Below are 17,032 nucleotides of genomic sequence, written 5' to 3'. Positions count from 1 at the left end.
ACTGTTAGAGCTTTCCCACTTTTGCTCCCCTGTTTCCTGCCAGCTGGTTGAGTTGCACCCTCCCTGAGTACTTTCTCTTGGCCCTTCCAGCACACCTCTGTGTATTTGGCATTGCTGCTTCTTTTTCAAGCATCTCAACCTCTGGGTCTTGGGCACAAGCCTAAGTTCAATAGAGGAAAGAATATGATAAATAAAGACAGAAAAAAATGGCTATATGTGTCTCTAATTTTCTTCTCAGTTTACAGTAGATGCTAGTGTCAGAGATGAAGGCAGCTGCTAAGTTTAGACCCTGATCTGAACTTTCATACTGCTCAGAAGTGTAGACATCTGGAATTTTGTTTGGTCATTTTACAGAAATGCGTTTGACCTGGCCTTCCTCAGGACACATTTGGATCTGACCTTATCTTTGTTTAGCTAAAACATAATGATGCCTTAAGCCCCTAATGGTTTTTATTTTTCTAATATTTGTAGGACTTGTAAGTTTTATAAGTAGGTTTTAAAAGCAGCAACCTCCCTCCTTTGTCCCTTGTCCCTTATCCTTTTCCCTGTAGCACCCTTGTTTATACATTCCTTAACCCTCTTACCCCATTCTATCCTCCCTATATCACTTATAGCCCCAAATCTAATAGAAATGTTTAGTCTTTTGTCAAGGCAAGGCCTAGACAGTTGACAGAACAGCATATCTGGGCCTAAACCACAGAATAGGTCAAGAATTAGGTAACTATGTACCCTTTGTGCTCTGATGATGGTGAAGGTGATGAAGTAGGTGGTCCCAAAATGCACCCCAGACCCATTTCAGGGGGTGGACCGCGGGGCGGTCCAGAGTAAAGGCCACAGGGTGGACACATCTGGGATTGGATGGATGGTATTATAAAATGTAACCTCTCGGGCACGGGGGGGCGCGTCTTGTAACATCTTCTGCCTTGGCAAATAAACCCTTTCTTATCTCACCCCTAATTAACTGCTCCGGGAGATTTTTTCAGCACCTAAATCCCACGGCAACAATAATTAGAATGAGACCTTCTCAGGTTAAACAACAGCTCTGAGACTGAGTGCTGCCGAGATTCTGGAGAGATGACTGCTTCTCCTGGTGTGCCCCCACCATTTGCCAATTCGATGTGTCCCATCTGTGTCTTGTGTTTTCAAACTCCAAGCCATTCTATGTAACGATGCTATAAGGCCTGGCATACGAGTTTGTGCCCAGCTGATTAACATGGTCCCTCTTACTCTTCTGGTTTTCCTGCAATACATAGACACTCAATCCCATCTGATTTTCTGTTTCAGTTTTTTTTCCCCTCTTTTTGTGGGTATACCAAAAGGCAGCTCTAGCAAATACGAGATGAAGGGTGGGAATTGGGTTTTAGAATTTGTTGGTTACTACTAGTGGATTTTGTGATATGGCAAGATCTCTTCTGCTTGGGTACTGTAAGTACTTCATGTCATCCATTTCCTGGCAGGGTTTGCTGGTACTCCAGGCTACCTCTCCCCTGAAGTCTTAAGAAAAGATCCTTATGGAAAACCAGTGGATATATGGGCATGTGGTAAGATTCTGTCAAAATGTTTTACACTTAAACAAGGTGATTTCATGTAAAAGAGCAGTTCCTTATAGCCTATTACTGGGAGGGTGTGCAGTGCTGTTTCTTTTTGGGTGGAGACATAAAGGCACACTTGAGAATAAGCACCTTGTGTAGACGAAGTTAATACTGGAGCCTGAAGATTCTGGCTCTTAATCCTTTCCTCAGGCCATCTAACAGATGTTTGAGACTCAAAAGATAGGACCTGTCTATGCTTTGCAGAGTCAGTTGTTTAGATAATTGTAGCAATTTCCTGTTACACTATGTAGAATATGAAATACTGTAAGAGGGATGATTTTTTTTTAAAAAGGAAGTGTAAATGTATCTGTGACGGATAAGTTTAAAGATCTGTGATATCAGGGTTGCCTGACTTGGACTCAACGGTTCTCTGCAGGCCAGGAGTGTTACCTTTGTCAGTGTCATTTTTGTCTCAAGACCATGCAAAATAAGCATCTAAAAATATAGTCCTTCCTAAATAGCCCCTTGCTGCCCAACAACCCCAGGACATGTTGTTTCATTTTACTCTGAGAGCAGCTAGGAGCTGCAGCTCACCAGCCATGGTAGCCAGAGTAGGGTAGAAGGACATCATGCACCTTGTTCTAGCTCTTGGGAACTGGTGTTAAGAGTTGAACATGAAGTCCCGGGGTGAGGTTCAGCAGATGAGAGGTTTGTACTGTCTTTTGCTACCTCAGAAGGCTAAATATGATGGCAAATGAAGATATGGAGCAATCATGGCCTTGGGGACTGTTGAGAGGGAAGGAAGAGGGGCTGAAGGAATAATTGGCGTATTAGCCTAACCATAGTGTATCTGTGTCTCTCCCTCCCAGGAGTGATTCTGTACATATTACTAGTGGGGTACCCTCCCTTTTGGGATGAAGATCAGCACAAACTCTATCAGCAGATCAAAGCCGGAGCCTATGACGTAAGGGCACTTTCTTGCTGAGTACCTGCATGGGTGTAGAAGCCATCCAGAACAAGGCACTATCTTACTTGGTGTCCAGCAGCAGGCCCCAAGCTTCTCTGCAAAGTGATGTTTGGCATGTTCATATACCTTGTTATCTTCACTGCCTGTGATACAGTCCTGTTTGGGGCTACTGAAAGGATATGTGGAAAGCATCACAGTGGGCACCAGGATGTTGCTGGTCACTAGGGAGATGCAGAGCTGGAAATGCAGATGGTGGGGAACGGTGTCTTCTAGTGATTTACCACAAAGTGTTGCAGATGTAGCCAATGCTAACTTTTTCAGGGGAGCAGACAGAAGGTAGAAGGAAGGGGCTCATTATCAAGGCCTAATAGAAAGTATGGAGATGTATTCTGTACAGTAATAGCTTAAATTATGGCCTTTGGTCTCTGTGCCATAGTGGTATCTCTTCTAGCTATGGAAAGCATGGAGCCCAGTGAGAAGACTGAATGGTGGGGGCCGTTGGAGGGGTGGCTTTGTGGTGGGGATCAGCATGTTGGGTTGGAGGCTCTGGTAAAAAGCCAAGCAGTTCATGGAACACTTTTTAGAGCACGGCAAAACTAGGTGTAAAAAGTGCCTGAAAGAGGAATAGCAAGGAGCTTAGTACTGGGGAGCAAATGTGGTGTAAAATGTGGCTTGGGTACCACAACTTGAATTTTTGACATAAATTCTTCCATGTAAGGAAAGGCTCAAGGGGGAAGAGGGAACTCTTAGAAATCCTAGTTCAAAGCCCATGGGCATGAATATCAGGAGGAAGTTGGAGGTTTCATTTTGTGGGCTGTCTTGTGGTTTGTATGTTAAAAAAAAAAAAAAATAGGTGAGGGTTCTGCTGGATTCCAGTTACCTCCCAGCTTCTGTGCTGAGACCGTGAGAGCGGCTGTACCGGTGAGAGCAAAGGTCTGCCTAACCCTGAGTCCTGGCTCAGTGGCTTCCTGAGAGGAAAGTGATGTCTTTGTGCTTGATAGCCTTAAATGGACTTGTGTTCTTCTCTTGCCTTCCTGCTCCTCTAGTTTTTGTGTTGCTTGTTCTTATCTTAAGTGTTTTTGCACTCATTATATTGGTAGGGATTTTCAAAGCACTTCAGGAGTTAAATATCTAACTCTTTCTTTGAATCATGAGGAGTGAAGTGCCTGATCCCTCCTTATCTGTCTGCTGTTTTTGAATTCTTCCCTGTGGTGAACAAGTTTAGTAGATTCTTCCCCTGTTGTGCCTGGTAGAAAACTGCTCAAGTTTTACTGATGTACCTGCCACTGGTGTCCTTACCCCAGCACCAAGGGGCATGTATACACAGGACCAGTCTGTTTTTCTTCCTTGACCATGATGGAACTGTCAACAGTAAATTGGACCCCTATTGGTAGGGGTTTTGCAAGACATTGCCATGAATACTTCAGAGTTCGGGTGTGGAGAAAGTGTCCTGGCTTGAAAGCTCAGTATCATAATTTTTGAGTAGTCTCTTGCAATGTTTGTAGAACAAATTGTATAATGCTTTGCTGATGCCTGCAAATGCAGAAATAAGATTATATGCAAATCAGATATGGCAGATGTATTTTTATGACCCAACAGTAAAGCACAAAATGCAGGAGAAAAGAGATGGGTTAAACTTCTTCTAAATAATGTAGTGCTGTAAGGAAATGAGCTCAAGATGGGTCGATCTTCTCCCCATCTAAAGACAGGGAGCTTTACCCCAACAGCACATTTGTCTTTGTGTTCTCAAGTTCACCTGTATTTGTACAGTAGATTCATCGGATTTAATCTCAGCGTGCTGTCATCCATACCACATGCAAGCATCTGGGGGATGGTGTAAATATCTCCTCTTTGTCACTAATGGAATTATAGGAGAGAGCAGTTACCCCTCATAGATGATCAGCAGCTGAAACACTTTAAATTCTTTACTATGTTTTCATACTTCTGTATTCCCATCCACTCTTACATCGCTCTTGCTCCCCAAGTAATGATATTGGTATGGTAGATGGTTGCTAACAACTTGCTGGTGGGTTGCTACACCTAAGTGACTAGTATTGTTCCAGGATACTGTGCTTTATGGTGGGAAAAGTGTATCCGATGGGATGTTCCTTGTTAGTGGTTTTTGCTTTCATGTGGTTTTGCTGTATTTAAGTGTTTGTGATTTTGCATATGCTGTTACAGCTTTTAGCATGCTGGAGAAAGAGCCAGGTGGGGTAAAAAAAGATAGTGCTTGTGTTTTTTATGTAAGAACTCAGTCAAAAAGATCTGTGACTTTACATTTTTGACTGTTGAGTGTGAAAGAAATTCAAAGGTCTGAGTGATTCCTAAAAGGCTTTTAAACTCTTAATCTTCCTGCCTATGTCTGGTGAATGGTACAGGTGTGTCCTGCTGTCTGGTACCATTCATTTGCTGGATTCTGTATGATCTTTGTTCAGCATGGGTTTTCACAAAAATTAATGGGGTTTGCAAATGTTTGAGCCCTGGTATCCAAAGGGCAAAAGCTGGAATTCAGCTGTGGAGGGGGGAGAATCTCATCTGCTAGTAGAAAGTATTTTCCTTTGATCATCTGTTCCTTCTTCCTCTTTTAGTTCCCATCACCTGAGTGGGACACTGTGACTCCTGAAGCCAAGAATTTGATCAACCAGATGCTGACGATAAACCCAGCAAAGCGCATCACAGCTGACCAGGCTCTCAAACATCCATGGGTCTGCGTAAGTGTTTTCCTTATTACAGGTTGATTTGTGGTGTGCCCTGAATGGATGTGTCAGGAAGGCTTGAAGGACCCAGAATATTTTAAATATTTCAAATTATGATTTTTTTTTTTGTTAATGACCTTCAATAAGCCAACTTTGTCATGCTGTGGTGCATTTATTGCCACTGTAGAAAAAAAAATCCCTTATTCTTTTAGAAGTTTTGTCGATATCTGTAGTTTCTGTTTTTTCCACACATCTCTTCCAGTCCATATCATCCTAAAATGTCAAAATGGAGTTTGGCATCAGACAAAAATTTTAGGATCATTTTGTTCTTCATCTCTACTTCAGTTTATGGCATAGCATCTTTGTAGCATTTGAGACATTTCTGCTGTGCTTCAGCTTAACTGACTGTAAACTTGAAATCAGCAAAAAAGCTTTTGTTGTTCTGTGCGTGTAGTTTCTGCCTTGCCACATAAGTATTTTTCGTTTTTTGCAAAGTTGCAAGGAAATCGCAGAACATAGCTGGGAGTGGGTGTAGGGGAGGACAGCAGTGATGCAACTTTTATCTTTGAAGGATGAAATAGTTTCACCTAAGTCTAACTGGATGCTCTTGTAATACCCCAACATACTTCTGGGGTGGGTCTAGTGTGTTCCTTTACTCATTTCTTCTTGTAAAACTGTGGTGGTTTTGTCCTTGCACCACAAATCAACAGATGAGCAATTTAAGCTTACTTACGTGAACATCTGTGTAACAGGAGTGGAGTGTCTGCTCTGAAGTGATGCAAGTTCCTTGGAAGTCAAAAATTCACACCAGCTGAGGCTTTGCATATCTTTTTTTTTTCCTTTCTCCTTGCATATTTGTAATCAATACCAGTTCCTATATATTTAACTTTCCTCCCAATGCCTGTAGCCAAAGCTGTATTGTGATAGCCCGCTCCCTATGGCAACATAATATAGAGCAGTTCAAGAGAGGCTTTCCTTCTCTGAGTTATGGGGAGTTTGATTTCACTTCACAGACATGTTAGCCTCTCACCAAAACTGCCTCCTGTTGAGTCTGTTGTTTCCATTTGCTCTGCAGTCCCTGTGTGTGCAACATGCATTTCCTTTCTGGATATGTGTGGCTCCTTGAAAGTAAATGTTGTAGGAAATCTTAAGTTTACCTGAGACACTGACTTTCTTAGCATCAGTGACTTCTGAAGTGCCTGTCCTTATTCTTGTAAGCTTACATTGAACAACTGGACATCACTCTCACTCCTAAGGAGACTGAACAGTGACCACCAACAGTTGTTAGAGGACAGTTTGGCTACATTCTCCCCACACACTGCTGAGTGTACTGCAGTGGGTGACTAGCTTTGACAATAGGATCAAAGCAGAGACTTCCCATGAAACTAACTGAATATGAGCATGGTTTAGAGTTCTTTTGGGTAGTGCAGAATTTTTTTCAGGCAGCAGAAAGTTAGTGGAGACTTTGTACACACTGATCTGCCAGGTTAGTAATTCACTCACTGTCCTTGTGAAGGGAATTCAGGCTTGTGGCTCTATGCAAGAGCAACAGCTACTTTGGCATTAGTCACTGCTTTCCTCATGTGCTCTAAATGCTTGGCAGCATCAGTCTCTGATTTCTTCATGGGGTCTCAATGACTGCAATGCTTCTGGGAAGTTGTCTTTCTGCAGCTGAGGGGATCCCAGTCTGCCGTGGATGACAGATGTGCATCACTGGCTAGAGGTTATGCTCAGGTTTTTGCATTGGTACAGTAGAACTATATGATCTTTCCTCTTACACACTGAAAACCTATTTCTGCAAAACTGTTACAAAGATGCCAAGGATTCTGCTGGTCAAGCACTTACATTCGGGGGTTGCCATGTCTAGGAAGGCTATTGCTCACTAGTATTCACTTGCTGCTCAGAATTTCCCTTTCAAGCTGTAACTAATGCAACACAGATCTTTTCTGTAGTGCCTCTGACTCAGTCCCTCATGAGTATGCTTGTTCATTTGGCTTTGTCTTCCTACTGTCTTAAGTCATGTGAGTGCCTGAAAGGCAGGGAGCATTGATTCTCACCTATACCTCAGTCACAGAGTTTCTTAGGCGCAGTCCTGTAATAGCATACCTTGATTTAACACATCTTGATGGAAGTTCTTAAGTTGTGAACCCATTGCAGTGTTTTGCAGCCGTGCAGTGGTGAGAGGCTTGGCCGCGTCATCTTGCGTGTCACAATTGTGTACAAGTGGAACGAACTTCCCTGTCTGATTTGGTTAAGGTATGTTCTTGATCTGTTCTTGATCTTCTGCTGTTCCTGTTTTTCAGCAACGATCCACTGTCGCATCGATGATGCACAGGCAGGAGACTGTGGAATGCTTGAGAAAGTTCAATGCTAGAAGAAAGCTAAAGGTAAGTACATCTTAATTTGCCTTAGGTTTGTTTTTAATTCTCTGAATTTGAGGTTAGTGCCTTCCTACCAACAGTGTCTTTTTTCATGACTAGTGCATTTTTAGAGGAGTACCTTATGTGATCCCTCAGTACAGACTACTGAAGTAGTGTATTGAGGAGCTAGGTAGTTTCTTTCTCCAAAGCTGCAAGCTTCCCATGCCTCTTCTGCTACATATTCACCCGTTCTACTTTCTGCCAAAGAGTTGAAATAGAGCAGCTAGTCCTGGGCCTTTTGGTTCTGAACACTTTTCTGCCTTCCAGTACTGCTGTTACCAGTCGCCTGTAGCTGGGCAGAGCCTCTGCCATCTGCCATTTGAAAGCAAGGAAGCAGCTATAGGTCTAAGCATAACTCTTAGTGCCATTTTAGATTTCCTAGGCTATCCTGTCTGGCATTTAGGTGCCACTCTAGAAAGGCAGGACTCAGAGTGGTCCCATGTCAGGCCCAACCAGCCACATGTGGGAATCCTGGATACACTAGGACTTTTCAGGGTAGCATTGGTATATCTTTGCATTGGCACCTGATGCATTGTGTTCTCCACGGGTCGGCCCAGCCCCTTTCTCAAGTGACACTCTGTTATCCTGCTTTCTCTTCCCCACAGGGTGCAATCCTCACAACAATGCTTGTGTCTCGGAATTTTTCAGGTAAGTTCTCAATGTTCCCATCCCTTCCTTGGTTTTGTTTTGTGTGAGTGAGTTGGAGTATATTTTAACCATTTAGGGGTTGAGTAGGAAGGGAGGAAACATGCTTTCAGTTCATCATAGTGTAAAGGTGGTCACTTTACCTTGGCTGGTGACCACTGTAAAATAGGAAATTATTTGTTTGTGGAGGAGCATGTGGTGCTGTAGTATGGTACAGAACAGAAATGAAGTCAGCTGCCACAATCCTCTCATGATATTTTGTTAGCAGATTACTTTTGGGAATTCTGGCTGGCATTGTTGCCTTTCCCATCATAACCAGTAGTCAAGAACTCTTATTAGGTGTGTCCTTTAGACCTGAACCAGGGACAGGAAAGTAATATTGGTGAGAATAGGGACAGGAGCTATTTGGATATTGTAGTACTTTGACTCATCAAAAATGGGTCTGAAGCATCTAGCTATTAGAGTTTTCCTTCTCGGAGTCTCAGAAGTGGTTTTCATCCTTTAAATTTAATAGCTGGTAGTTTGGCTCCCACCCAACTGCATTACGTAGTGCATTTTACTGAAAATGCAAATCTCAACATGCAAATTCATGCTTTTTGGAAGATGACTGTCTTGGCTCGGCACATCTAGGTGATGCAGTCTTATCTGTGTTCATTTCCATTTGGGTGGAAAACCTCTATTGCAAGTGCTTTTCATTTATAGGATTGTTTGCATTCTTTACCCTCGTCGCAATTTTTTTTCTCTTTCTAAAGGGCAATCATGAATGCATGAGTCAGACTTTTTTGCACCTGACTACAGTTACTTTCAAGTGAAACTCTGCTATATGGATTCTAAGTGATGATGAATGAAATGGAAGTGTATTAATTTCATCTAGCCATTTACAAATAGTAGATACCATACTTATGTTCTGAGTCGCGTTACAATAACCTGTAATTGCAATGAAAACCCCTGTGAAATGATCATTCCAGCATTCAAAGTGCACATTCATGTATACATTCTTTGTGAAATCAAGGCAGGGTTTTTAGCCTCCTGTATAGTGATTTTAAAAAAAAAATCAAATTATGTGAAACCATGCTACAATTAAGGGACATCCCTCAGCAACTTCAGAACTTTTTTTTCCTTGGTTCTTGCTTTGAGTTGAACCTGTGCCAATACATCAGCATTACTTGCTGCTACAGTGATTTCTCTTTACTGCATTTCTCATAGTTTGGCCTTAAAGAGACAGAATGATTTTTTTTTCATTCATCTGTCCCAAGATTGTGCTATTACAGGACTTAAAAATTATATACTCTTTTCTGAGATTGATTCTGAAATAACTATTTGAGGAGCTACGGGACAATGACAGGGCTTCCACAGGACTATACAAAACTAAACATTTTCTTGGGCTTTATGCTGATAAGAACCATTTTTGATCTATTTACACAACTAGTTTTTATTTCACTTAATTGATGATTCTGAAATAGAATGGGGCTTGATTATTTTTTTTAAACAGAAATTTAGGTTAACTTTTAGTCTGCAAATGTTGTCATTTCTAAGGAAGCTGCAGAAGTGCTTGGGTATGAAAATCTCCTGTGGCCCAGATTTTGACTACATGAAGTGCCGGAGAGAAGGGTTCTCCTTAATGGTGTGTTACCCTATACATCCACTTAATCCCTGAGCTAGTATGGAGCAGGAAAAGGCTTGCTCTACTCAATCTTTTCTGTCTCAAGGGCTGAAGCTGCTGGACCCACTTCAGCTAACAGCTGAAGCAAAGGAAATCCTCAGTGGCCCATAGTGAGCGCAGGGTTCTCAATGTCAGTGAGTTCTGCTTTGAATATAAACTGTGGTCCCAAGTATGAGACATTTAGATAAATTGTCCAGAAAGAGATGTCATGAATTTAGATGCAAAGCCTTCATAGTCTCTGTGGAGAGTAGCAATTCTTTATGTTTTTATGTGTTTTTTAAATGGGGAAGTCATCTATTCCTGTTTTCTTTGGAGGACTGTGTGTAATACGAGCTTGAGTTCTTTTAAAACTGTAATTACTTTTTAATTTATTTAGGTTTTTTTAAGTTGCTGCAGTTGAAATACATACATCTGCTGGAATTGAAGAATAAGTGCATGCTAACTAAAAATAAAAAGTTAGGAAGTTCATGTGGGAACTTGACTCAGACTTTCCCTGTCGTGACAGGTTATCTAACTGCCCCTTGAAAAGTTCTGAGATAGCACTTGTTTCTTTCCCTAAAGCCCTTAAGGGATTTTATTTTCTCTAATTGGGTGACACTATTCTCTGGGCCTTTAAAAGCCCCATTCCCAGCAGACAGGAAACTAAATTTATGAAGAGAGAAGCTTCTTCCTGTCTGGGGATGAGATCTCCTAAAAGCTTCTTTCACAGATGTTTTGAACTGAGAGGAAAATGAAGGCTCATGTGACCCCAGTACCAATTAATTAGGCACGATAGTACTGTCTGCAGGAAATATGAGAAGACTCCTGTAATCCTGTTGTCCTTACTATCTCCTGTGTTGCAGTTGTAATATGGAGTTCCTTCACTGGACAGTGTGGTTTTAGCCTGTGACAAGTTGTATGCTTAAAGAGTCTGTAGCAGTATTCTTTTTCTTTTTAGCCCATAAAGAAAATCTTACTTTTTATAAAGAAAAAAAAAAGTTTTTATTCTGTTATGAGTAATTTGTTGCTTGCTAGGTGCCTTTTGCCCCAGGCCAGTTAACCTAAAGATAAAGGAATGTTATCTGGCTCCTTTCTCAAGTTATGATATATTCAACAGTTTAATATTATCTGTTTGTGATTCTTGTAAAGATTGCATCTCAGGCCAGCTGTAGGCTATTTGTTAAAAACAGGTACAGTTGTACTCCTTTCAGTATAAGTCAGGAAGTTGAAATCTGGTTATAATAAGAGATTTGTAGCTTCTCTCCACACTCTGGTTGGTATTCGCTCAGCTGTGAGAGAGAACTTTGTGATTTAAATTTCCCTGAAGGATTGTTGGGGTCACACCAGGGTATACACAGGATTATTTGGGTGCTTACGTGTGGCTTCTGATGTTCAGATGACCCAAGAAAACACTGATCTGAATTCACTTACAGAATACAGAAGTACAGTCGGGTAAACCAACAGATTAGATCATATGCCTGAAACTCCTAAACCATTTTCTGAGAAGTAAATGTAAATTTATTACTAGGAAAAAGTAGACAGGGTTTTCAGAGTCTCCTGCAATATTTAAGGATCTGGGCTCAATTAGGTAAAACTCTCTAAGTAAGTCTGCTATAAGCTGAGTGAAAGGATGGAAAAAATTGGTCTTCATCTTAGGAGCTGCCATCTTCACAAACTGAAGTTGTGAAGCTTCACTGCTGAAGTTGTGGACTTCAGTATGTAACTTCCATTTGCAGCTTGCCAGAGTGACATGGATTTCATTACTGTGTTTAAATGTTTATCACTATGGCCAGAGAGTCTAGTTTATCATTAAAAGTGGATGTAAATTATTCTAATAATTCCTTCTACTTTTATCTTCCTCTCCCTAAAGTTCAGGAGAGTTCTGGGGTGCGTGCACGGGAGGCCTTTTGTGTTTCTCTTCAGAAATTAACTGGAGGGTGTCTTGTTAAGCCAGGAACAGAACTGTGTTTTTAAGTTGCTGGGTTAGCAGCATGTGCTTTTGTATTGCTTAATTCTAGAGGAACTCTTAACTCACTGAGAAGAGGGAATTTAATCCCTTTAACAGGTAGAAGAAGTGGGAAGGATGAAGAAAATTAATACTAGTATCTCATGCCTGGAAAACTGCAGAGCATGGGTATAAGATGGTTTCCTGAACAGTAAAGAACCTGCCTTCATGTGTCCTTGAATTTTTCTCCTCCTGTTGTCTCTTAGCTAATCTGCCTGTCTTCTAAAATTATTATTGTTACAGGAAGTCTTGTCTGTTGCTTGTCTAGAAATTCCAATAGCATCCCCTTTAATTTCTGTCTTACAACATGTACAGGTTGACCTGTGGGGAAACCTGCATGCTTCCCTTTTGTTTGAGGTGTCTACAGTCAACTTTGTGAGTGAATGCATTTCATGGGCTCTCCAGGTCCTTCTAAACCACAGTATGATGCATGAACTAAATACAACACAGACCAAGTTTTTTTCTACAACACTGGGGTGCTGACAGGCTTGTGGGAGAGCAGTGTGTGCTGTGCAGAGGTACAATTAGGGAAGGAGGCTGGATGGGCAGGCTGCACCAGGAGACACTGGATCAGCATTACATAGTGCTGCACAGAAGGACTCTCAGATGAAGTTGCTTTAATGTCGTAGAACATGATTTTAGCTGTCTTCTGTCCACAAAGACAAATGTGGAGTTCTGGGAAAACTGCAGAAAGTGTGAAAAATGTTGCTTCCCTGCTTGTCTGGGTCATTCCCAGAACATATGGTGGTACTGTTTCGCTTCTCTGATGTTTGGGGTTTTTTTTCACTCTGAGGATGTTCCTTTTGCCGTATTTGTTAAGTTGTAGAATCCTTTACTCCTTCTGAAGTGTTGTAAGGCTGTAACAGTTTCTTGTTTTCAGCAGTTGTTGTGAGGAGATGCCTTGATGTATGCGTGGTATAAATGCTGGACCCCTTTTGACCCCATAGTCACATGCTCTCCTTCTCACTTTCACGTAGAGTCAACCTGATCTTCGTGGTGCCTTGAAGGTGGCAAGAACTTATTTGTTAGATGCAGTCTTACTATGCTTTAGTATGTGTACACTCAGCAAAGAGTCTGTTGCAGGGTAAATCAGTTGCTTGAGTCACTTTGCCCACCTTCATGTGTACACTTTGGAACACCGTGTTTTGACACATCACAGTCAGAAACCTTTGCATGATTTTTTTTCCAGTGTTCTTGGTTTCTGAGAACTGGAATGAAAACAAAATCATAATCTAGTTTTATACTTGCATTAGAGAGTAGAATTAGGAAAATAATTCAAATATTCTAACAAGCTTGTATGGGATACACCTCTTTGCTGTGAGGAGATGCTGTAGTTGTTTGCACCAGCTCAGCTAATATTGTCTAGTTAATCCATGTCTGTAGGGTCCTTATGGTAGGGAAAGCAGGGTGGAAAATGCTGCTGACACAAAATTTGACAGTTGCTTAGGTATTGCTAAAACCTTTTCTGCCTACTGTTGCTGCTTCTAGAGAGACTAAGCATTCTGTGCATGAGTTGGTCAGCATATCTTTGGGAGTGAAACATTTCAACAGGCATGTGAGCATTGTCTTAGGATTTGCCTTTTCTCTAAGTCTCATCTTTGCTGGACCTCAAATCTAGGTCAAGTACCCAGACCCTTATGCTTCCCAGCAACTGCTTAGGAGAGCTGTATGAGTGTGCTGGTCCAGTAATTGTCTAGCATGCTGTTTATGGAAGTTGAAACAACTGAATATGTTCTTCATACGTAGGCAAGATATGTTTTATATCTGTTGAGATTGTAGATGGGATCTTACTGTTGACAGTTGTTGTCAACGTACCATTTTGCTGTAGTAGATGGAGCAGCTCCTTCATCACTCCCAAGTGTGTCTTCTGCCAGGGATTTGTTGTGGGCTCTCTGTGTGCACTTATCATGCTCTCAGTTTCATTGGTAGTGCCAGTTGTTCAAGCTGAGCACAGCAGACCATCTTATATTTCAGTGAAGAAATTCAGCTTAGTTCTGGTCTCCTGTCATTCTCTCCTTTTTTTTTATCAGTTATCAGATGCTGACTTTTGCACTTTTTCAGTCTCTTCCTTTCAGCTATCCAGCTATCCCCAGGGTAACTGTGTATAGCAGTAATTAGGAGGCCTCTGCATTATCAGTGCCTCCTTTATAAGCCATGTCTGTTATGTGAATGGCTGCACCTTCAACCTTCATCCTGTTGCAAAGATCTGACAGATTTCTTTAGCTTTTTCCCCTGTAACTGCTGACACTTCTGGATGGGGTCACAGTGTATGAATGGAGGATTGAAACAGAGGAGCTCTAAATTATCATTTCAGACTTGGTTTTCTGAGATAGTGAAACTGGGAGCATTTTGCCTAAATAAGTGAACAGTAGATAGGCTGGATGACCCTCTGCTATCAGGATGGATTTGATGAGTGATTTGGTCTGTTTTCCATGTCTCTTGCTGTTAGAGAGGAATTAACAGGATGGTTGTCCTTCTGAAGTTTTGTGCATTTCTGAGGGAAGTGGGGAGAGAGAAAGAAGTCTTGAAACCAAAATCTGACCTACTTCTACTTCTCTCCACAGCTGCCAAAAGCCTGCTGAACAAGAAGTCAGATGGAGTGAAGGTAAGTTCTTGCTTTCCCATTTTACTGTCTCTCCCACCATCTGAACAGAAGGCAGCCACTTTCTCTGTTGCCCTTCCTCTTCCAGGGTAAAACTACAGCCCTATCCTGTGGCTGGGATTGCTATAATCACTGTATTGTTATGGAGCCCATGCAGGATCTTATTGTTCCTTACATGTACCTTATACATCACACAACTAGCTAAGTGCACTATTGTAACAGCAGGAATTCTTTTCCCCCTTTCTGTATGGAGAACTGGTCAGTGCCGTGGATTAGAAAGACCAAGGACTTGCTCAGTTGTGACACATGCCTCTGACTAGTCTGTTCTGTTCAGTGCAGAATGCTTCTGAATATGGATATTGTCAGTGACTGATGATACCCAGCAGACTCCATGGAAGTTTCTTTGTCTATCCGCTTGGACAGATGCTGAAGGTTGAGCTGGGAAGAGGGGTCAGGAAGGAGGAGCCTCCCAATGTTCATGTTGGACAGAATGGAAACTGAGTATTGTATTAAGGGTTCAGTTTGTGTGCCTGAAGCTGAGGCACTCTCCTGTTCCTTTCTGAGGGGAATTATTTTTCCCCACTCCGATGTCACTCTTTGTGTTGCATGGTCATTGTTTAATTCTGGAGGTGAAATAGACCATTGCTGAGGCTGGATGCTGTTGCAGGCAGTAGCCTTTTACCATCTGGTGATGGCATAGAGATAGTTACAGGCTACAGCACTGTCCTCCCCTAACTGTTCCAAAGGATAGTTGTTCTCCACATGGAAAAGAAGGGCTAGGTTTACTAGCTTGCGTTTTCATTTGAAGTCCAAACCTTTCTCTACAGCTCTTATGGGAACAGTTCATTTCCTGGTTTAACACTATGGACAGTCTTCATTCTCCCCATGCTGGGGGTCTGACATGCACACTGCATGACCAGCACACTTGTTCTCTCCTGCTGTCCTAGCCCTTTTCCACTTTAATGAGGCTTTGTTTCCAGAGGGCTCACAGCACAAGCAGGCTGCTGGAAAAAGAGGTGTTTCCAGAGGACTGGTGTTTATTTTGGAGACTGCTCTAGTAAAACATGTATTCTTGAAGTCCTGCAGTGTTCTGCCCTATTTACACCCAAGGTCTGGGCTTTTATTTTGACCAAATGCCCTGTGGAACTGCTGTTCTTGCCCTAGGATGCTTGTCTTTGAAATGTGCCTGCAAGAGTGAGCTTTTGTGCCATTGCACAAGCCTGCCTCTTGTACAGATATGCATTGAACACATGCACAGTAATACAGCAAGTATGTTAGAGTGTTGCATCTGTTGATATTAGAACATTACAGTCAAATCCCAGTGGAATAAGAATGGGCTATCCCAAATGTTGTGAACTGAGAACCAGCAGGTGCTTGCTTCAAAATCCCAGTGAGGCAGTGGAGAAGCAACAGAAAAAGCAGCAAGTATTAACACATCTACATAGTTTTGTTACCTATCTAGAAAAAAAAAAAGCTTTCTTCTCAGGATTCTTGATTTCCAACAGGCTCTCAGGGAGTGCCACATCTTGGGTTAAAATCTTGCAAAAGTGAACAAAGGATATGCCCACAGATTTTGAGGCACAATTTCCTGGTCATGTATTACAAGGAGACCCTATATGTTAGAGGCTTCCAGCTCCATAGAAAGCTTGTGGTGTTGGTTCATGGAGTACATGGTGTCTTCCTCCATGAAAAGGATAAATCTGGATTTACTTCTCTTCAGCTCTTCACAGTATACGTTGTTCCTCATATTTATAATTGAATACTTGTGATAAAGTGTAAGTAAAGGTAGATTAGAGAGCATAGCATTCTCTGTACATGGTGAATGAGGTTGCCCTCTGGAAACCTTTTCTCTGCTTCTGCATGACACTGGAGACTTAAGTCAAGAGTCTGCATGCAAATTCCTTGCTCCAAAGTGTTAGAGCAGTCTGGCTTTGCAGTAGGAACCCCAGTGTTGTCCATGAGGGGCATTGCTCACATTCAGCCTGGGCTGAGGGCCATCAGGGGAGGTGTTTGTTTCCCATTTTCCCCAAATGGTGTCTATCTTTGGATGTGGCTTTTGAGTCCCCATTTCTCTAAGTGTTAAAACTCAGAAATAAATCAGATATTTCTTATTGAAGCTCCTGTTTTGCATTACTCTTTTGCTCAATAATACAGACTTTTAAAAGTACAGATTGCTTTTCCCCAGTGCTAAGCTCGGACAAGATAGAGAACAGGTCTGTGTATGTTGTTAGTACATCCTTAACACTGTGTTGTAGGATTTCTGTGGCTACATGCTACCTCTTTACTTGCCCCTGCTGTCCAAATGTGTAGTGCCTGCATCCCGTTAGTCATCCCATGGAAGTGTAGCTTCTATCATGTCCATTCGCCTGTTGGAGCAGTACTGGCACACTTGGCTGCTGTGCAGCAGTCTCTGTGTTGGTCACTGTCTGGTTGTTGGCCTCACCATTGTGACCAGCATGCTTGCCATGTGTTGCTCCTTTATGCAGGAAACTTGTAATTTTACCTCCACTCATCTTCTCACCC

At 42.0% G+C, this 17,032-nt stretch overlaps 1 protein-coding gene across 7 annotated transcripts in view; it reads left to right on the top strand.

The window, feature by feature from the left end:
- The window catches only part of CAMK2G (calcium/calmodulin dependent protein kinase II gamma), a 117,968-nt gene that overhangs the window by 75,131 nt on the left and 25,805 nt on the right, over window positions 1-17,032 (top strand). For all 7 annotated transcript variants that reach the window (XM_032695712.1, XM_032695716.1, XM_032695714.1 and 4 more), the window contains 6 exons: window positions 1,458-1,541; window positions 2,402-2,496; window positions 5,088-5,210; window positions 7,499-7,582; window positions 8,221-8,263; window positions 14,472-14,512. In XM_032695712.1, the coding sequence (XP_032551603.1) occupies window positions 1,458-1,541; window positions 2,402-2,496; window positions 5,088-5,210; window positions 7,499-7,582; window positions 8,221-8,263; window positions 14,472-14,512 (470 nt within the window). The remainder of the gene's footprint in view (window positions 1-1,457; window positions 1,542-2,401; window positions 2,497-5,087; window positions 5,211-7,498; window positions 7,583-8,220; window positions 8,264-14,471; window positions 14,513-17,032) is intronic.

Source organism: Chiroxiphia lanceolata, chromosome 8 (genome assembly GCF_009829145.1).
Source record: "Chiroxiphia lanceolata isolate bChiLan1 chromosome 8, bChiLan1.pri, whole genome shotgun sequence".
NCBI lineage: Eukaryota > Metazoa > Chordata > Aves > Passeriformes > Pipridae > Chiroxiphia > Chiroxiphia lanceolata.
Note: the sequence above shows the minus strand (reverse complement) of the source record. Positions and strands in the feature narration are given on the sequence as shown.